Here is a 22,287-nt window from a genome sequence, read left to right on the forward strand (position 1 = left end):
CAATCTTCTCCTCCAGAAAAACAGCATTGGACCAGTGATTAAGAGCAGTGCATAACGGGTAGGGTCAAGTGACTGCCACCAGAGCCAACCTTGGCCCCTGACCAGGCTGCGTAAAGAGGCCTGGGCTGTGATGTGTACCCTGTGAATACAGAATTGGCAGGCCAGCAAATACTCCACCCAGAATCAGTAGCCAGGCCAAAGGGACTCTCAGAGGGCCAACAGCTATCGTGTGGCCTCACACATGCTCAGGTGGTCACTACATGTGCCACCTGGGTGTGGACTTCTCCAACGGAGTGGCCAGTTCAAATCCCTTGGCAGAGTGGCACCATCTTTTTATCCAATCACTGCTGCCCACAACTCAATCCCAGCTCTTGGGATGAGGTCCTCACGGGTACGTCGTCTTTAGAGGTGAAAACCTGAGAGACACAGCAAGAGTGCCAGTCCAGCCAGGAAAAAATGCACCCCTTTTTGGTATGCCAGCACTGACCTTATAGCCACACTAGTCCTGGGGCCACATGACCAACCCCAGCTAGGAGCTCCTGCTTGGCTCAGGGCAACCCCACCCACAGAGCAGAGAGGGGCACTAAGCCAGGCTACAGCTACATCTTGGCTGAGTGGAACTGACACCTGCGTTTTATGAGTACTGAGTTTTTCGTACCACCCCCTGCAAGGGCAGTTTTCACCCCAACAGTGAAACTATGTGTGTGATAATTCCAGTGAGACCAGCAATGAGCAACAAAGCTACAGCCCAGAGAGCATGCCCATATATTCTCACTCCCCCGTGCTAGACTTTAGAGGGAACGAAGGGCAAAGATGAGGACTGAGGGTTTGTTTCTCAAGAAAGCACTGGCCCCACCCTGGGCAGCAGGGCTAAGCAGGGAGGTGGCACTGGTCTCGAAGGACAGCAGCCAGGCCATGAAAAGCGACACGCACCTGCTATTCGTGGAAGCAAAAGACATGACCCTACTGAGAACAATGAGAAGCAACTATGTCGCTTTCGAATGAAGGAGACCTACGCACAGTGAGGTCTGCTGCTGTTTTAGAAAACAACCCAGGACAAGGCACAAACAGGATGGTATCTTGGCCCTGATACACCATGCTTGTCAGCTGGCCTCGATCGGGCTAACTGCCTGACATGCCAGCGGCCACCTCCCAGGTACCTCTTCTCCAGCCTTAATCATAGGCAGGCTGCAGGCGAGGTGCCAGCTGAGCAGGAGGTGCTGGTTTGAGACTCCCTGAAGGCACTGTACCAAGAGGGCCAGACAAGCAGCCCCACTTGGCCTGGGAGAAAGGTCTCTAATAAGCCCACTCAAAGCAGCACCCCAGAGGGGGTCGCTCGTAGATCAGACCAGGGAACAGGGCCAAAGCCACATCAGCACTGGCTTGTGATCGCTCAAGAAGTCCTCCTCTCACAACCACAGAGTAGCAAGGCCCCCTCAGTGCTTGCTCAGCCGGGCCCAGTGCCGAGAGCACCTCCTAACAGGCTCAGCAAAGCCAGGGCTGTAGGGCCACAAAGCTCCCTAGGAACATGCCACCTACCAAAGCAAGACACAGAAAGTGACCAACAGCCCAGACAGAAGTGGACAGAACAAGACCAGCAGCACAGGAAGGAGGTGGGCCAAGCAGACACACAGAAATGACCAATACACGCCCACCAAGAGGATGGGCCTGAGGGTCCTAGAGAGGGACTGGCTCCAGTGGGGTGAGGGGGTAACCCTGGTATAGGGGGTGCCAGCATTATGAGGGGACTACCGTGAGCCAGATGAAAGATCTGCCCACCACGTGACTCAATTCCAGGATAGTGAAACAACCTAACACACATTTCTGTTTTAAAACTGTGATGTCTAAGAGAGCCCTTTCACTTCCCCAAGGAGTAACAGCACACTAGAAGCAGACAGGGAGCTCTGGTATCTTAGGGGTAAGAAACTGTACTACCAATGCAAAGGTATGTGATTTTTAATTCACCAGCTGCTCCAAGAGAAAAATGAGCAGTCAATTCCCGTGTGATTTACTGTCTCTAAAAGCGCCTGCTGGAGGGTCAGCTACAGGTGGGTTCTGACTTGACACTACACAACAGAAGTGAATAGGCAGACAGGGAGCATGAAGAAATGCAGGTGGAACCTCCTGAGGACAAGAGCTGCTCCACCAACGGCTGAGGCACAAGGAAACAAGTGGGCTACCCAAAGTCCAGCCATCAGTTTCCAATGGCCAGGGACTAGAGCACGGAGGGCTGGGAGGAGGGGACGTGTGGAGGATGAGGCCATGGAAGTGGACTATGTGGGATGGAGAACCAAGGAGGGTTGTGCAGAGTGCTGAGCTATGTCAGTGGGAGGAGGACAAGTGGGGATCATGTGGAGGGATGCAGAGGGCATGGGATCAGGAAGGGACATGTATGTAGAAATCGTGTGGAGGGATGCAGAGGGCATGGGATCATGGGATCAGGAGGGAACAGTTGAGGGAAGAGAGGGCATATGAGCAGAGGGTATGTGGAGAGTCAGGGAACATGTATGTGAGATCCTGTGGAGGGACGCAGGAGGGTATGAGGTCATCAAGAGGAAAGGATAAGGGGAAGGGGGAGGGGGAGTGGGAGTCATGTGGAGGTCTGCAGAGACGGGAGGGAGGGGGCATATGAAGGGTGAAGGGGCAAGAGGGTGAGGGATCCTGTAAATTGGGGTGATGTGGAGATATGAAGAAGGTATGGGGTTATGAGAAGGGGCAGGTGGAAATGAGGGGTCATTTAAGTGAGGGTCATGTGGACATATGCACAGGGTATGGGGTCATGAGGAAGAAGAGAGGTTATGTAAGTGGTGGTCGTATGGAGGTAAACAGAGGGTATGGAATCCTGAAGGAATATTGGAGGGTGAGAAGGCATGAGTGGTAAGCGTTTAGGGTATGTGTAGGGTCTCAGAGAGGAGGGGAAGCCATGAGGAGAGGGCACACAGACAGTGAGGAGTGAGGGGGTGTGAGTGGGGGTCATGTGGAGGTTGGGGGATGGTGAACAGGTGGCATGTGAACAGTGAGGGACTATTTAATTAGGGAGTGCCATGCAGAGGCTGGGGCCATGAGGAGAGAGCACGCAGAGGATGAGGGGCTGTGCAAGTGGGAGCCATGTGAGGGGAGTAGCGTCGGTGGGGGCCGTGTCAGTATGGGGCCATGCACAAGTGGGAGGGGATGTGGAAGGGACATGTGGAGGGGAGGGATCGTCTGAGTTTGGGCTACGCAGAGGCTAGAGGACCATATAAAAGGGGTGCAGAGAGGGTGATGGACTGTGGGAGTGGGGAATGTGAGCCACTCATGAGCCTGGGGGGACATGAGAAGAAGACATGTGAAGGTGTGGGTGGGGCTGTGAGGAGGGGCCCTGTGGAGGAGAGGGGCGATGCAGAGCCTGAGGGATTAAGAAGATGGGGTACACAGAGGGTGGGGCTGTATGGGTGGCATTCTTCTATACTACAGTGGAGGCCATGGCCCCCTTCTGCTCTGGCCCAACGCAGTAACCAGCCCCATGGCCACCAAGCACTCACGACAACTGCTGCTCACCTCCCCCAGTGCTAAGAACATGAGAACAGAGGTCAACCACGTCCAGTGCAGACCCCATGTGTATGCTACCTGCTGGAACACACCTGTAGAGCAGGTATGTGACTGTCAGCAGGTCAAAGAGCCAGCCCGAGTGGAATGGTGGGTGTGTCCACAAGCTTCAGCATGCCACAGTGCCGCCCGCCACGGAAAACACTGGCGAGAATGAAGACAGCACAAGGGTGAACTTTCACGTCTGCTTCAACGAGGAGATCAGAGTGTCCCAGGCTGAGCCCCTGACAGCACAGGTACTACCAGAGCATAGGAGCACCCTGCAGACACTCGCAATGTGTCAGGGTCCCGGTGTTCCCACACACATCTGCTATCCACAAAGCCTTCCCAGGTCAGTTCTTTGGCCAAAGAAGGCGTGGGTAGCCTGACGCTCCACGCATCTAGGAAAAGCAAAGGCCAGAGGCTGGGGAAGAGTGTTTCATCTTTAAAGGGCGTCACACACTAATTGCCCTCCACACCACCCTGGTGAGGTAAGGAAGCTCATTTCCCTTCTAGAGGGGAGCCAGAGCAAGGCCTCACCTGTGCCTCGGGGTCAGAGGTGGAGACAGAGTTGCTAAAGGTGCCGCAGGCCAGCCTGCTGTCGCCCACAGGAGCTCAGGGCCACAGAGGCGGAGCAGCAGTGTCTGCAGCCTCAGGCAGGTTTCCGCAAACACCCCAATGTGAGGGCAGTTTACTCGGAGTCATGCACACTGGGCCCTGTGCCTCCTTCCTGTCTGAAACTATCAGCAACAAGCAGGTGCTTACAAAGGCAGCTCAGGGAACTGGAGTCCCTCTACTGTCTGTAGCTGATTTCTCCTTTAATGAGGTGTCTATTGAAATTTAGAAATACAACAATGTTCATCTTCAAGGGGCTGCAACTCACAGATGGTGACCAGGAGGGCATCATATACGTTATCCCAGCTATGGCTATGCGCAGTCACCCATCTCAACAGTGAACGGTTCCCCAAGCACCTTCATGGGGCAGAGAGAGTGGGCTCTCGGGGACTGCGACTTGTCTCTACAAGGCTGTCTCTCCTAACAGTGCTCAGTTGGCACAAATCATGACACCAGCCTGAGGTTCAAGCTGGAGAGGGGCTGTGCAGGGAGCCAGCACACCGGGGGAGTCGGCACACTGGGAGCCCTCTCCCCACGGCCCACCTGTCAGCCAGCTGCAGGACCGTCAACGCGCAAGGCAGGGCAGAGCTTCCAGGGAAGTTAAACCAAATCCCGGTTTCGATGCTGCCTGTTGAGAGCTCACCTGTTTCGCCCAGCCCACACTAATGAGCAGGTGGATGAAACAAAGCCAAGTGCATCAAAGGAAGCAGCCGGAATCCTGAGCACAACGCACCTGCGAGTTTCATCACGCAGCGGGCACCGCCTCTGCCATTCAGGTCTGACAAGCTGGTGGTGAAATGCGCTTGCTGGGCAGCCACAGCCCAGCCTGCAGGAGTGTGGGTGCCCGGCCCACCAGCCAGTTTTCTGCCAGAGAGAGGAGGGGTGCCCAGCCCTGTCCGCTGACCACTGTTACACTAAAGAGAGGAGTGGTGCCTGATCCCATATGCTGACCACTGCTACACCAGAGAAAGGAGGGGTGCCCAATCTTGCCCGCTGACCATTGCTACACTAAAGAAAGGGAAGAGGGGTAGCCAATCCCATCCACTGACCACTAGTACAAAGAGAGAAAGGAGGGGTGCCAAACACTGCCAGCTAATTACTGCTATACCAGATTGAGAGAGGAGCAGTGTCCAACCTTGCCCACTGCAACACTGAGAGGAGGGATGCCCGACAATGCCCACTGACCACTGCTTCAACAGAGAGAGACAGAAGAGGGTGCATGCCCGCTGACCACTGCTTCAACAGGACAGAGGAGGGGTGCCCGATCATGCCCAATGACCAATGTTTCATCAGGACTGAGGAGGGGTGCCCAACCAAGCCCGCTGACCACTGCTTCACCAGAGCTAGATGGGTGGTGCCTTTGGGACCGCAGGGGCCACTCCACAGCATGAGCCTCACTGTGCTTGGTGTCAGACGAGTGTCCGCCCTTACTGAGGGCAGGTCTAGACCCTCCCTGGAGTGGTACTTCAAGTGTGTGGGCTTCTGGGAGGGACTCCCATACTTCTCTACTCCTCCACCTCCCCCAGCCCTGGCTGACTGAAGTCCGCTGAGAGAGCACTCTCTCTAAGACTTCACCTGGCTGCAAGCTGTGCTCCATGCTGCCCCTCGCATGCCTCTCTACACTGGGGAAGGAGAGAATGAGGAAGCTGAAGTCACACCAAATGGTCACGGTCCACAGTCCCTTCTTCTGCCTCTGGAATTCAGTGAATCAAACAGTATAGAAGCAGTTCACTTTTCTATCATCTGCGGACCAAGAAGTTTTCTGTGATGCAACTCTCATTGTAATTGGCCAAATTCAGCAGACCTGAAATTTTGCCAAACGACACAGGCCACCGGAAGGCCTTGTTTACCTCCCACAAAGAGAACAGAAAAGCCAATCTTTCCTGAAATAGCTGTGTGTGGAGGCTTCAAACACCAAGTTAAATAACCTAGACTCTCCCACAGATGGGCAGCCCCCACATCACAGAAACACCCCAAGGAGGTCTGGCTTGACATTAGCACACCTCCCACACCATCTGCCCTACTTTCCACAGAGCATCCCACACCTGGTCAGGAACTGCAGAGCCAAAGAGGACAGTCTGGAGGCAGGTGACATGTTGAGTCACAGTGCATGTTCAGCGGAAGGAGAGCCACTGCCACACCCTGGGCAGGGGCGGTACTGCACCCCACAGAGGTATTTCCACACTTGAGACAGGGGCACCTTCACATAACAGATGAAGGGCCTGTGTCCCTCAGAGGGTGTACCTCCACATAACAGACAGGGGGGCTCCTGTGTCCCTCAGGGGGTGCACCTTCAAATAACAGATGGGGGGGCTTGTGTCCCTGACAGAGTCAGCACTGTCACACTATCACCCCATGGACTGCGGGTCAGCGCCAATCTAGGCCTCTTGGGGAAAACTGCCTGCAAAGCAAGTCTAGGTGCCTCCAAGAAGTGCACAGACAACAGCCAGGCTGACCAGGCTGGGGGCAGAAGGAAAGGGATCCCCGCTCCCAGCCACTCAGCTTAAACAGAACTGTGGTCTCCCTGCTGGCAATGAGCATGTGTCACTGTCACAGGACAGTCCCTGAAGGCTTTGCTCTGGTGCACATGCTCACTGTGAGTTCCACCAGGAATAGCAGTCATCACAGATGACCCGGGAGGGGTGCAGCTGGGCACACAGCGCTACCAGAGCACTCGGTAGAGGTCCCCACAGATCCTAGCCAACACCCATCAACGACCAGGTCAACTCACCCTCAACAGCCTTCATAACCAAGAAGCCACACCCCCATGGAGAGGACATACCTGCTCTGAGGGGGAAGGCTCTGCTGCCCTCTGGTGACGAGACGCAAAGTACCAGCCTGGGGCCGGGGAATCACAGGTCTCAACTCAGCTACACCTCCCCCCAACTGCCAGAGAAGTGCAACCACAGTGGGGCAAATCATCCCCACAGGTCCCAACAGAGTGCAGATGGAACTGACAGCACACAGAGGCCCAAGTATCCAAAACCATTCCTCAGGGCCTGCAGCCCTCATCCATGTAACATCCACCACTGACCACCCTCCTCACAGGGTCAGCACCTTTTATCCACAGGACAGTTCCCCAATGACCACCCTCCCCACCACGTGACAGTCTCCACAGCCATGAAATGCCTCACCAGAGCCTGCAGTGCTCCATCCACAGCAATAGTCCCCTCGATGGTCTGGAAAGAAGACTGGGTCAGAGTGCGAAGGGTCCAGTCCAGGAAGCCAGTCATCTTCTTCTGCTTAACATCCTGACGGGTGATGAACCTGCCAACGAAGAATGCTTCAGGTGCCAGACACGTGTCAGCCCGAGTCCAGCTGCAGTCCCTGGACCAGCAGGGACACTTACACAAGTTCCTCTCACAGAACTGACCACAGCCCTGGTGCCAACCCAGAGAGAGGAACACTACAAGACCACACACCCAGGCTAACTGCCCCTTCAGTGCCTCTCAGGGTCCAGGAGTCATGGCCATGTTCACCTCACTCCACCTCCAAGGAGCCCACAGTCCCCTCTCCAGGATATAGTGCCCCCCCACCCTGCAAGAACCTCATCTCCATCCCTGTCTGGGAACCAGACCCAGCCAACTGGAAAGAAAATTAAGTGGCATACACACAGACCTCACCCTCCCTCTGCTCCTATGACAAACAGCAGTGAGAGAATCATCCACCACCATCTACAACCTTCCCTTTCCCAGACCTTACCAGCTTCCCACTACCCCCAGCCCCCTAGCTCCCCAAGAATCATCCACAACTAGAACCTGTGGCTCCCTGTTCCCCTTCCCCAACTCACACCATCCCCCCACTCTCCAGCTCCCCAAGAACCATCCACTAACATCCACAACCAGAACCTGGGGCTTCCCTGTTCCCCTTCCCCAGCACACACACCTGTGCGCACCAGGATCAACTGTCAGCCAGCTCCCAGAAAACAATCCACCGTCCAAGACCTGGGCTTCCTGACCTCCTCTCCAACTCACATTCCAACCCCCAGCCTAACCCACAGTTCCCTGAGAACACCTATGGGCAGAAATCATGAAGCAAAGAGTGAGGTAACCGACATACTCTCTACCACCATAAGCCATGAGCAGAGCGCTGAGAATGAGTTGCGACGTAGGCAAGTGATCACTGGACCCATGACTTACTCTGGGGTCGAGCCTGAGGAAATCATCCCAACACTAAAGCAGGTTCCCATCAAAGGACATTGTCACAGCGTACATCACATCACAGAGTAGAAGGGTCAGAGTGCACACAGCATTTAGTCAAAGCTGCAGGCCTTATCCTCCCTGTCCCTGCGTGCTCTGAGTTCCCAACTGCAACATGCTGTTCATGCCTAGCCTTTCCATTAAAACACTATTTTTAAAACTTAACGTGGTCACTAGGAACAAAGGCCCACTTTGCACTGGTGTGTTTCTACAAACAACACGTGTAACATCTACCCCTTGCTGTTCTGAAATAGTTATCCTGGACCCACTATGAATACGCATCACCACCCAACAAAGGAGATGCAGAGAAGGGCATGCCCTCTGCACTCTCTGGTGCTGAAGCAGAGGGGTTTTAGGGCACAAGCAGTTCTATGAGGTACAGAGAAATGGAGCCAACTCCAGCTGCCAACAAGCATGTATGGGTCCTGTCAAGAACACAAGCAAATGATGAACTGTCGGAAAACAGTGTCCACAGGTAGGTTCATGAGCTATCAGGACGCAGTGTCCACACAGCAGGGTCCACAGCCTGGTGATGAGGCATCAGGACATGGTGCCCACACTGTAGAGTCAATAGGCAGGTATCAGGATGCGGTGTCCACAGTGCAGTGTCCAAAGGAAAGGGATGAAGTATGAAGTATCAGGATGTTGTGTCCACAGGCAGATGAGGAGTAAGGATATAATGTCCACAGGCAGGTAATGAAGTATTAAGATGTGGTATGTGGTGTCCACACAGCAGTGTCCACAGGCAGGTATCAGGATGCTGTGTCCAAAAAGCAGTGTCCACGGGCAGATGCTGAGCCATCAGGACATGGAGTCCACACTGCAGTGCCCACAGACAGGTGATGAGCTTTCAGGATGCCGTGTCCACACTGCAGTGTCCACAGGCCGATCCATGACCTATTAGGACCATGTGTTCAACATAACCAAGTGTGCAGCCCACCCATCACCCACAAGGTGGCACTGTGGTTTTACCCCAGCCTCTGACCTATCACAGGACACCCAGGCTTTCCCTCCCACCCCACAAGTTGCATGTGCCACAAAAGCTGACACAATCATAAAGCTAGCAAACCCTCAGTACTGTCAGTGAGAAAATTAATTCACAAATCAGAAAAGCTCAAGGATGGTTTCATTTAGCCAATCTGGAAAGCACCAGTAGCCATCAGATCAGTATCGGCTAATAGGGAGGAGAGGGGACTCTGCTGGTTCTACCGCTCCAGTCACGTTTACAACCCTGCCCTGCTAGCACGTCATCCTGGGGCAGCACACGGGCACAAAGTCAGATACAGAACGGGCACGACGACTGCTGTCAGGGACAAATGTGGAGTGCTCTGTACGTGAACAACGTACACACCAGGAAGATTCCAACACCAGGACTGGGCGATGCACCTGCGTCTGTGGATGTAGCACACAGCATGTACAGGTGGTTTTGGATGCCAACAAGTCAACCACCACTCACAGCCAGCCTGTGAACAACAAGCTGAACCTTTTCCAATCCTGCACCAGTCTCTGTCATGCCCGAGTCTACTGTGGTAGTTATCACGTCAGTCCACCCTGCAGGGCCCCTCCTCTTTCGCTGACTCTACCATTCCCAGCATAATCTTCCTCTCCAAGGACTGGTTCCCCACAAAATAGGACCAAAGTTAAATGAGAAAAAGCTTCCCTCCAAAAAGCACTCTGGTTGAACTTTTTCCAAGACATATCCGTTTTGCTTTTTGGAAGTCCATGGGGTATTCAATACTCTTCTCCAACACTACAATTCAAAGACATTAAGTCTTCCTTATTAAGTGTTTAACTTTCAGATGCATGAGCAGCAACTGAAAATACTACAGCTTTAACTAGGCACACCTTAGTCTTTTAACTGACACTGTTGCAACATGTTTCTTACTCCTTGACTACTTCTACGGGGGTGCTGGTTGTGTTCTGTTGTTGTTAAGTGTCTTCAAGTATGACTCACAGTAATCCTATGAACAACAGAGCTGAACCTTGTCCTGTCCCGTGCAATCCTCATCATCCCTGACACACGTAAGGCCACTGCTGCATTCACTGTGTCAATACATCTTGTTGAGGGTCTTCCTCTCTTTCACTGACCTTCCACCTTTCCAAACATGATATCCCCTTCCAAGGAAAAGCCTAGCCTAGCAACATGCCCAAAATCTGTGAGTCAAAGTTTCACCATCATTGCCTCTAAGGAGCATTCTGGCTGCACTTTTTCCAAGACTTACCTCAGGTTTTGACAGTCCATGGGATATTCTTCTCTAACATCACAACTCAAAGGAATCAATTTTTCCTCTGTCATTTTATTGTCTGTCTCTCAGATGCATAGCAAGTGATTGAAAAAAACCACAGTCTGAATCAGGTGCACCTAACTCTTCAAATTGACATCATTGTTCCTCAGTAATCTGAACTATACTCACACAAATCATGTACTACACCCACACAAATATTACTCTCGCACAACACATAACAAACATAATACACTGACATATACGCAACATGTATAAACATGCAAATTATGGGCACAAATGACGCACACGTGTATAATGTACAAATGTGACAAACATCACACACAGAACTACTACAAACACAAGCACAAAAATACCACATGCACAAAACACAAATATCAAATCCACATGCAAAAATATGATGCACATAAATACTGCACGCACACAACACACAAATATGACATGTAAATATCAAACATGTACAACACATACACAAACACAGCATGAACATAAATAAAACACACAATGGCACATATACAATATGCAAACACATATGGAACGCCCATATATGTCATACAAAACGTGGCATACAAATAGGACATACACATAGCACACACAAAATATACAAGTTTATGACATACAAACATCTCACACACAACACGTATACAAGAACATCACATGCACAGAAATGTGACAAGTACATACACAACATATACATACATATGCTACTTCTGTCATGTACACACACAGAAAACCTGAACAGAACATGGCATACACACAAATGACATATACGCACATACACAACCCACATAAATATTCATGTCACATGCATACATAATACAAACAGCACACAAGCACAACTCACATCCATACGCATACACATACACGCACACACCTTAGTGTCAAAGGTCACATCTCTGGGAGATGAAAGGACACCTGGGCTTTGTTCTTCAAACTTCTTTCCTTTCTAACACGTGATTTCAAACCCTTGTCAAAAGCAGAGGAGCTCTGCTGCAGCCCCTCCCCAGAGAAAGTATCAGTCTGAGAATGAGGAACCCTGGGTGAGGGGGTGCCCACTTCCTTGGTGCCAGCGCTCTATGGTCCTGAAATCCAAATCTGAACTTTGACAAATATAGAGGAAACGTAAGTGTCAAACATATGTAGCACTCAAATAACACAAAAGTAAAACAAGAACAGCATGCCTGAGAAAGAGAAACAAGGTAGGAGGCACCTCACTCCCTGATCTCAAATGCTACCTCACGGCTATGGTGGTCAAGACAGCTTGGTAGTGGTACAGTGACAGACACACAGATTCATGGAATAAAACTTGAGGACCCAGAAATCAGCTTGTCTGCATATGGTCAACTATCTTTGACAAGGAGATGAAATCAATTAAGTGGGGAAATTAAAGCCTCTTTAACAAATGGCGTTGGCAAAACTGGAAAACTATCTGTAAAAAACTCAAGCAGGACTCAAACCTCACACCATACACAAAAACCAATTAAAAGTGGATCAAGGACCTAGGCGTAAAACCAGGGACTAGAAACTTCATCAGAGAAACACCTGAAAGAACTCTAGGAGCCCTAATCCACAATAATGAACAGTCTTCCAAACATCTTGGAAAACGTGCAACAAGAAGAGAATAAAACAAATGAGTGGTACCTTCTAAGAATCAAATCCCTATGCACGGCAAAAAACTCCAACAGGGTAAAAAAACCATGGACTGGGAAAAAATATTTGGTAGTGACATCTCTGATAAGGGACTCATTTCTAAGGTTTACAGAATACTCCAACACCTCAACAAGAAAAAGGTAAACAAGGAAGTACTAGCGGCAAGAAGCTGAGCTGGAATCCCAAAAGCACACAGCTCTAATCCACTAGAAGCTCCGCTGGAGAAAGAGGGGCCATCTCCCGTGCCAGTCCAGTCCAATTCAGCGGTACACAACAAGGAAAAAAAACAAAAAGGTTAACAACCCAGTTGCAAACTGGGCACAGGATACAGACACTCCACCCAAAGAAGACATTCAGATGGCAAACATAGGAAGAAATGTTCAAAATCTCCAGCTCGTCCCAGCAACAATAGCAGAGTTCAACAGAGCAAAAAACAACAAATGCTAGTGAGGTTGCAGAGTAACTGGAACCCTTATTCACTGGGGGTGGAAGTATAAAACACTGCAACCATTACGCAAGTGGTATGGCATGTTCTCAAAAAGCCAGACAAAAATACCATTTAACCCAGCAATTCCACTAATAGAAATACACTCTAATCAGAGATGCCACCCAAACAGATATATGCACACCCATGCTTACTGCTGGGTTTCACAATAACAAAGAGATGGAAACAACCCAAATGCCCATCAACAAATGAATGGACAGAAAAAGTATGATATACTCACACAATGGAATACTACACAGCACCGAATAACAAGGAACTCATAAAATATTACACAACATGGGCGACCCTGGAGGACATTATGCGAATGAAAGATCTCAATCACAAAAGGACAAATACAGCGTAATGCCACTGTTATAAAACAGGACTGACATGGAGGTTGGGGGAAAAGTAAGAAAAGAGGGAATAAATAATGAACACCACACTGGAACAGATGAAGAACTGCTTAAAAGGAATATATGAGGAGCTCTGGTGGCCTAATGGCAAGAAGCTTCACTGCAATCCCAAAGGCACACAGTTCAAATCCACCAGATGCTCTGCTGGAGAAGGAGGAGCAATCTCCTCCTGTGCCAGTCAGGTCCGATTAGACAGCACACAGAAAAAAACAAACAAAACCCAGGAATTTATGACTAAGCATTATTTGTATGATAATAGTCCAGAATAAGAGGTGCATAGCAAGTGGACTGGGCAGGGCAGGGGGTAAGGGAGGAAATTATGCAACAGTGAGTGAATATTTTTTTTTAAAAAAAAAGCAAACCGGGGTGGTCAGGGAGGAAAATGTCCAACAATGAATGAATGAATAAATAAATAAATAAATAAATAATCCAACTTTTATGTGAACTTTCTTAAAATCAGAATAAAGAGAAAAAAAATGTTCACTTTCAGGAGACAAGCCAGCTCCCTGAGCTGCCTCCCATTATCACTGCAGTCACTTTCCTGCTCAGGGTCCTCTCTCTAAGGAATGACAGGATGCATATAGTACGCACCACAGGATGACTCGTGCACTAGGAAACCGCATCTCGTGCCAGCTCCGTCAGAGTCCATGCCAGGCCCCCTAGAGCCCAGGTCAATCCCGCCAAGGCCCGCCAAGCGTGCACCAGCCCCATCATGGCCCAGGCCAACTCCGCTACAGCCCAATCCAGCCTCACTGGAATGGCATAGAGGCCACTAGAACTTACTTGGACACGAGGACAGCAGCTGCATCACGGGCCTTGTCACTGACAACCAAATAGGACTGAAATGCAAGGGAAAAGGACATATGTGTCACACACAGGATGCAAACCAAATTAGGACGGGAGCACTGGGATCTAAGAGGTGCCTGGCCACCACTTAACAGCTCTTTCCAGAGCAGGCCAAGCTCCTGGTTCTGTCAAGAGTTCCACTCCCCCAAACGACAGTCTGCTCTATCCAGAGCCACGTCACAGGCCTTCAGCATCATGAAGCGTGTAAGACATGCATACCTCAGTCACCAGGTGTCAGAAAGAGCAGAATCCCATAGGCACCCCCACAGCAGGCCCGCCCAGCACTGGACCAGCAGTGCATTAGCCTCCCAGCTGGTTAGTGCACAAAGCACCAGGCATCACCCACCAAATGGAAGAAGACCCCATCTTTCTGCAAATGTCAGGCTATATTAGAGACCTGCCTAAAAAGGTCTGTAGTTCTCATCTCAATTAGTGGGTTTCCAAACGCTAAATTTCAAAGGTCCTTTCTGTGGGCACAGGCTATCTGGAAGGCAGTGGAGTCAGAGCAGCAAACTTTTCTAGGCCATGTTCCCCTAGTCCTCGCACACCCACCGAGCAAGGGAGCAGCCCTCCAGCATGCTCCCTCACAGGACCAGATGACAAAGGGAACGTCCATCTGGGAGTGCACTCTGAAAAAGGAATGCCCACAGTGGACCTCAGCACTGAGATGTGCCAGGAGGTGAAGGCTGGCCACAGGACAGGCCTCATGGAGTGCTTATCAAGACATGCATTTGCACACAGTGGCACCAAGTGTTAGACAGTGTGTTTAAGTGGGGCAGCTCTGAGTAGTGGTCAGTGTGTGTTTACATGGGGCAGCTCTGAGAACTGGTCAGGATGTGTTTAAGTGGGGCAGCTCTGAGTAGTGGTCAGTATGTGTTTAAGTGTGGCAGCTCTGAGGACTGGTCAGGGTGTGTTTAAGTGTGGCAGCTCTGAGGACTGGTCAGTGTCTGTTTAAGTGGGGCAGCTCTGAGCAATGGACAGCATGTTTTTACACAGGGCCAAGCCCTGAGGATCAGTCAACTCTGCAGTCAGACCACCTAGGATCAAATCTGGATCTACTTCTAAGTGTCATACTGTCACCTAGGACTGTGACCCCCGTCTGCTAGCAGCCTCTCTCTTGTTGGTTTTGATGACGTAAGTTACCTTGTTGCGAGGTGACATGCCAACAGCAAGCAAGTAGCTGAGGCCCTCAGTTCTGCAGCCCTGGAGGAGCTGCGGTCACTGAGCCTGGACAAAAAGCCCAGAGGACCATGAGCGCAGAGGACACTAACCAGGCACGGGCTCCTGACCTTCAGCAGTGAGAGTCAAGTAAGCGTTGTGCTAAGCCACTAAATATGAAGGCAACTTTTGACACAGCATTTACTGATGCAACAAGTTATCTGTGCTCTTAATATTTGCATTAGGAAAAGGTAAATACGCAAAAATGCATAAATGTTATCTCTTGGCACTAGAATTAAGGAGATTTCAATTTAATGGTTTTTCTTGTTTTTCTTTCAGTTTAAGTTTCCTGCAATATTCTTATCTAATTTACATAATCTTAAAAACAAAATGTCAACAGAGCTCTCGTTTCTCCTTCAGTGACCCAAAACCTCTCACCACTATTATGCTCCACAGACCACCTGAAATATCTCAAAAGCAATTGAGATTTTGCTATGGTAATTCAGCCTAACATTGCAGGAACTATCGTAATTTCAAAATAAACTGTGAAGCAGGATTCTCTTCACTGAAGATCAAGATCAGGAGTGGCAGAAATACATCCAGGTCAGCTTGCCAAATAGAGCACTGATATCAGACAGAAGGGAGGTCTGGTGGCTTAATGGTAAGGCGTTGCACCGTCAACCCAAAAGTGGGCAATTCAAATTCACCGGCTATTCTGAGGGAGAAAGATGGGCAACCTCTTCCCACACCATGTACAACCTCTGAAAATCCACTGGAAGGCCTGCTGTGAGTGGGTCCCAACCCCGTGGCAACAACATCATCAAGACAAAAAAAGCAAGCACATGATCTGGATCAGCCATGGTTACCTCTGCGATCTGGAGAATGCGGTCCATTATGGACAGCTGTGCTGGCCCAGGCTGAGTGTCAAGGTTCCCGTCAAGGCGTGAGAAGTCGAAAGGAATCAGGCAGGTCATGGAGAGCCACAGTAACAGCATGTAACGAGTTTCCCAAGTCTAAGAAGTTATGACAAAATAAATCCAAGTAACAAGTGAGTGTAAGAAACCTTGCTAAGAGTGATCCTTGAATAAAGAGCACAGCGAACCACCACCTCCCACTCACAGGCCTGTGGCCCCTCCAAGCCCTGCCCTCCGTACACGCCCACCCAGAGCCAGTGGACACCAGCCTTGGCGCTCCCACTTCTCTCCCAGTACACACCCACTGGCACAACAGACAAAGACATGAGAGCTGAACTCAGCTTTGCTGGCCATGAAAGATTGCTAAGGGACAGAGGATGGAAAGAGCAAAGACAGTCCCCTAGAGCCAAAAGAGACAAAGACCTCCACCGAGGCAGCATCCTGCTCCAACTTCAAGACTCCCAAAATGTGACAAAACAATTTCTTTAGTCAAAATTAAATAAAAAATAAAGATACAATGCCAACTATTCACAAAAAAGTTAGCTGAGTCAGAACCGACTCACGGTGGACTCTCTAGCAGGTTTTCAGAGGCTGTAAATTACACAGGGAAATGCCTATCCTCCTCCCTCAGACCTGCAGGTGAATCTGGACTACCAGACACTCCACCTTTGAGTTAACAGCACAACTTCCTACAGAATAAACCACCAAAATCCCCTCACAAATAACAATTAGCCCCTAAAAAAAAGTGAAGAGAGGAAACTGGCAATCTGTAGGCACAGCAGCTTCACCTCCTGGGACCATCAACGTGCTGCTGCCCACAGAGAGCACTAAAGCAGACAGAACACAGAAAGGCTAGAGAGCAGGTCAAAGCTCCAACCAATAAAGGTGTCCTTACTTTACACAGCAAGGGATATGGGCATTCTCACTGAGCCTGAGATCAGGCCGCAACAGAGATTCACTGGGCCAAGGAATTTACACCATGCGTGCTCCATGCACTCATAGCCACAGGCAGGCCTGCAGCAGAACTAGACTCAGACCAGCTCCAGGAAACCTGGATTTCAAGAGGGCTCCCGTAATTTCCTAAATGCATCGTTTCCATTTTGGCAGACACAAACAGCACACAGTGTGGTTTATAACCCCTCCTGGGCCCAGAGTTTGAGGTTCTCGGAAAGACCAGGCAGGGTGCTACATGACCAGCCCCTGTGAAACCCTGGGTGCCACATCTCCCGGAGACAGCCCTTCCCCCACAATGTAACAACCCCTGCTGGAGGAACCTACAGGTGCCACTTTGCTTTTGCTGATTCACTGTGATACATCTTAGCATGAACTCAGTTATGCTGAACCCAGGGACACTCCCGCTGTGTGTCCCAGACAGACGGAGGTCTTAAGACCTGACAGTTACACCAAATCTGAAACACCTTAAATAGTTAAGATTTATCTCCACACTGTACCTAGACATTTTTTTTCTTTAGAAATGGCCTTTTAAAAAGGGGGAAAGAGAACCAAAGCAACCTACAGAAGGAGGAATATTCTAAAAAGTCAAAGAAATAAAAGGAAAGGGGAGAGTGATAAAGAAATGGCAGGAAGAAAAAATGAAGTAAAATGAAGTCAAATTAAGCAGGTCACAGAAGTAGTCAGTGAGGAGATGGACAAGTGGGAGGTAAAGATGCAGAGGGTCAGAGGAGAGACAGGCACTCACTTCATGATCTCTGGGATTCTGATCTGAAAGCATGTCCAGAACAGGCTGTACATCTGCTACTTCGTGAGGAAATAAACGAAGAAATATCTTATATCCTCGGACCTTCCAAATTAAAAAAAAAATCAAATTATTACACAGTTAAAAAACAAAGAGAAGTACAATTCAAAAATCACCAACCATGCCTCAATGATCAAGTTGATGACTTCACATTATGGTGAGATAATCCAGTTAGTTGTTGTTGTTGTTAAGCGACCCTATGAACGAAAGACCTGAACACTTGTATAACTTTCATCCTTTCTCCAAGTTCATAAAGTTTCTAGAGGCAAGCTATTTCGGAAGTGGATGCCACTCCTGCTTCCAAGCTTAATTGGGGAGCTCCACCAAACACTGTCCACCAGTAAGAGTAAAGCGAAAATAAGCTATTCTTGCTCCTGAAATCATTTCATTCATTAACTAGGTCTCATCCTGATCAACCTTACATGTGGCTCATACATGTTACTAGTTGAAAAGTGAGCTTCTAATTGTAGAACTATCCGAGGTTCATGAGGAACAGGTCTCCAAAAAACCTCAACACATCCCAAGTTCTCCAAGACTCCCTAGCATATCATCATCATATTTTATGCTGCCCCTTGGGGAGGAATCCTGCCCTCAACTACCTGAACTGCAGAACAATGTGTGCCGAGCTCTAACCTCAGTCTATTAGGTAGGGCCTGTCCACTGTCCAACAGCTACAAGGTGCACCCCCAGAGCCACAAGCCCTCCCTGAAATGCTGGTGTCCCTCCCACATCCCTGGAAACCTGGATGTCAGACCTGGTTAATCAGAGACTAAATTCTAAAAGACCCTCGTGAAGTTCATAAACACACTCAAGTTTGAGAAGTACATCTACTCCTATGAAACCTGTCTGCTGCTTTCCTCCTGAGAGGCTCACACCAGCATGTTCTCCCTCTTCTCGCCAACTTCGATCCAAGCTAGTCAAGTGCAACATGCTATTATATATCTAGACCTAGTTTCAGCCAAAGGATTCCCTCTATCGGTGAGCTCAAATCCCCACAAATGGTAAGAGAAAGAGGCCCACAACTTGCTTGAGAACCACCCCTCCTGTGAAACAACACTGTGTAGGATTTTTTTCTGACCAACCATTGACCCTAAAGGGCCATGTGAATATTACCTTAGTGATGATGTAGAGAAATTTAAAAGCCAGGTGTACGAGGGTCGGTGGAGACGTCTTATCTTGTACTATGTCCAACAACAAGTTCATCATCCATTCTGGAGGAAAAATATACACCAAGCAGGTGTCGCAACATTAAACAGACTATACAAATAGAAAGGAGCTCTGATAGCCTGGTGGTAAGAAGCTGCACTGCAATCCCAAAGGCACATGGTTCAAATCCACCAAATGCCCCACAAGAAGAGGATGGGCAGTCTCCTCCCAAGTGATTCACTCCCTCTGAAAACCCTCTCGAGGGTCAATTATGAGTGGGTTCTGACTTGACAGCAAACAACAAAAATAATAATACAGAAATGTCAAAAAATACAACAGAAAGCTAACAATAAATGTATTGAAACATATTCACCCTTGTGAGAAAACAACAAAATGCAAACTCAATAAATTAAGGGGCCCTGGTGGCACAGTGGTTACAGCTTTTGGCTTTTACAGAAAGGTCAACAGTTCAAAATCACCTGTAACTCAGCACTGAGAAAGATGTGGCAACATGCCTACATAAAGATTAAAACCAAACCAAGCAACTGTGAAGATTTCGGTTGGACAGAGCAGCCGGTGAGCCGCACGGGGTCCTGGCAGGGTGTCAGGGATCACAGCATCCAACAGCCACCAAACTTCAAACCAATAGAGGAAGAAAGCAGCAAATATTGGATTGAATGAAACCCAAAAACAGGGAATTAAAGAGGCCTTTGATTTGTTTGATATTGATGATCTGGAACCAAAGATATGAAAGAATTGAAGACTGCAATGCGAGCTTTAGGATTTGAACCAAAGAAAGATGAAATTTAAAAAATGACAGCTGAAATTGATAAAAAACGAACTGCACCAATGCTTTTGAAGATTTTTCTTCCCCATAATGAGTGCAAAAATGAGTGAAAAAGATCAAAATGAAGAAATACTAAAGGTTTTCCAATGCTATGATGACGGTATAGGAAGCATAACACTAAGCAATATTAAGAGAGTTACTAAGGAACTAGGAGAAAATTGAACAGATGAAATACGTTAGGAAATGCCTGATGAGGCTGCATGACGGTAAAGGAACAATAAGGGAGGAAGAATTTTTGAAAATGATGAAAAAGACCTCTCTTTACTAAGGCTGCTCCTTTCTGGGGAACTGTTTGAGATATGGATTAGTTATACAATTCTACATTTGAGTCTCTAAATGTATTAGTTTTCAATTTTTACTCCATGTGGCAAATGACATATTTCTACCAATATACATTAAATCTGTTGCATCAATAAACAGTGAAAAGCAAATTACTTACTTTGATTCCAAGAAGAGTATTAATTTCAAATGCCATCTGCAACACCCCAAGTCCCAAACACTTACAATATATTCTAAGTTTCATGAACTTGGCCTTATAGTCAAATAATTTGGCAAATATGTCATTAACCTTTTTTTAATATTTTCCTTTTCTGTACAATTAATGATTTATTCATTGCAAGTATCTTTATTATTAATTTCAACGAAAATTTACAGAAACTTTGGATTTCCATTCATTCATTGCTGTACTTTTCTCCCCTCCCAATTCTCCCCCCAAGTACACTACCCTCTTGGAAAAGTAATAGAAAAATTCTTTCATTGTTTTACAATCCCTCCCCCCAGGTCCACTCCACTATGGAGTCTTCACTCTGGACTCCTGTCATGACAAAAATACCTAATCACATATCCCTCTTAAACAGTTTTCTCCCTCATCTCTTTCAATGCAGTATACATTATTGAACCCATCTTTCTCAGTCTTCCCCAACCCCAAGATCAGTCCTGTTTTACAACAGTGGCACCATGCAGTATTTGTCTTTTCTAATATTTTCTTCTTGGGTAATTAAAAAACCTAAAGAGCATTTCATTTTTAATCTGTTATTCCTGTATGTAAGGTATTAAATAAAAATTGGCAACTATTAAAAAAACAAACAAGCCACCAAAACCAACCCATTTTTGTTGACTCAGTTCTAACTCCTAGCAGACCAAACAGGTAAAAAGGGTCTCTTCCATGGAAGTTCCAAACAACTAGACTGAGGTGCACCTGATCCAGGCCATGGTCTTTTCAATCACTTGCTAATGTATCTGAGAGCTGGACAATGAATGAAGATGACAGAAAAATCATCGATGCATCTGAGCTGTGGTGTTGGAGAAGAGTAATGAATATCCCATGGATGGCCAAAAGAACAAACAGGTATGTCTTAGGGTGCAACCAGAGTGCTCCATGGAGGCAAAGATGACATTTCGTCTCACATACTTTGGGCAGGGTGATAGGAAGAGTCAGTTCTTGGAGAAGGTCATTATCCTTGGAAATGTGGAGAATCCATGAAAGAGATGACCCTCAATGGCATGGACTGACACAGTGGTTGCAGCAATGGTCTCGAGTATGTCACAGATGAAAATGGTACAGGATAGAATAGAGTTCAGATGTGTTGTTAATAAGGTTGCTATGAGTGAAATTCAACTCAATGGCACCTGCTATCATCACTCCACGTCACAGGAGCAATGGACCTGGAACTCGGGCACTCTGCCCCAAGCTGCCTCACTACCACCTCCCACCTTACCCGTCACTGCTAGGAGCACATGCTACTTCCACTGACAGAAAAGGAAGTTTTTAAGCTAGTATAAAACAAGCAAAACAGACACAAAATACCTAGATAAGGTTCAGTGCCTTCTCAGGCTGTGAAACGAGGATGACCAAGAGGTCCATTCTTAGCTGGTCCCCCATGTAAACACCTGGTCTTGTGTGACCATTAGCAGAAAGACAAAATGTGCCTCTGTAAGGGATGAAAACACACACCTTACAAAGGCCTGTTCCTCTAGTAACAGCAAGTAAGCAAGCACTCAACAAATCTGTCCCCCAGCCTAGTACGATGTCTGGAGCCCAGGTCACCAGCACAGGCCACTGCAAACGGTACGCCCAGTACTGTGCAGGTACCACACACTGTGACCTTTCCTGGCACTTCCTCCTGACTGAACAATGGAAATCGGAGCCCTCAGGCACAGCTCTTACCAAGGTGAGGGTCCAACAAGTGTGGCTGTTCCTGGTACTTGTCCATTATCACTGGAAAGAAGAAGAAGAAATGAGAAGGAGGCAGTATCACTGGCTATGCCCAACCACGTCACAGCATCATCCTTGCTGCCCAAGCTGCTCTCAAGAGAGCTGGCTGTCCGTGCCACCCTGCACATGCTGCCTGCCCTGTACACCCTGATCACGGCCAGCACATACTGCCCACCCTGCCCACGCTGCACACCCTGCCCATGGCCAGCACATGCTGCCCGGCCAGCACACATTGTG

General features: G+C 48.5%; 1 protein-coding gene across 1 annotated transcript in view; it reads right to left on the bottom strand.

Moving 5' to 3' along the window:
- TBCD (tubulin folding cofactor D) overlaps positions 1-22,287 on the bottom strand; it is a 129,306-nt gene that overhangs the window by 105,790 nt on the left and 1,229 nt on the right. Inside the window, exons 2-7 of the mRNA XM_006886302.1 lie at positions 22,003-22,053; positions 18,956-19,053; positions 17,786-17,887; positions 16,039-16,185; positions 13,952-14,007; positions 7,314-7,446 (exon numbers count right to left, since the gene is read on the bottom strand). Coding sequence (XP_006886364.1) covers positions 7,314-7,446; positions 13,952-14,007; positions 16,039-16,185; positions 17,786-17,887; positions 18,956-19,053; positions 22,003-22,053 — 587 coding nt within the window. The remainder of the gene's footprint in view (positions 1-7,313; positions 7,447-13,951; positions 14,008-16,038; positions 16,186-17,785; positions 17,888-18,955; positions 19,054-22,002; positions 22,054-22,287) is intronic.

Source organism: Elephantulus edwardii, unplaced genomic scaffold (genome assembly GCF_000299155.1).
Source record: "Elephantulus edwardii isolate Elephantulus edwardi_28Jun2011 unplaced genomic scaffold, EleEdw1.0 scaffold00048, whole genome shotgun sequence".
NCBI lineage: Eukaryota > Metazoa > Chordata > Mammalia > Macroscelidea > Macroscelididae > Elephantulus > Elephantulus edwardii.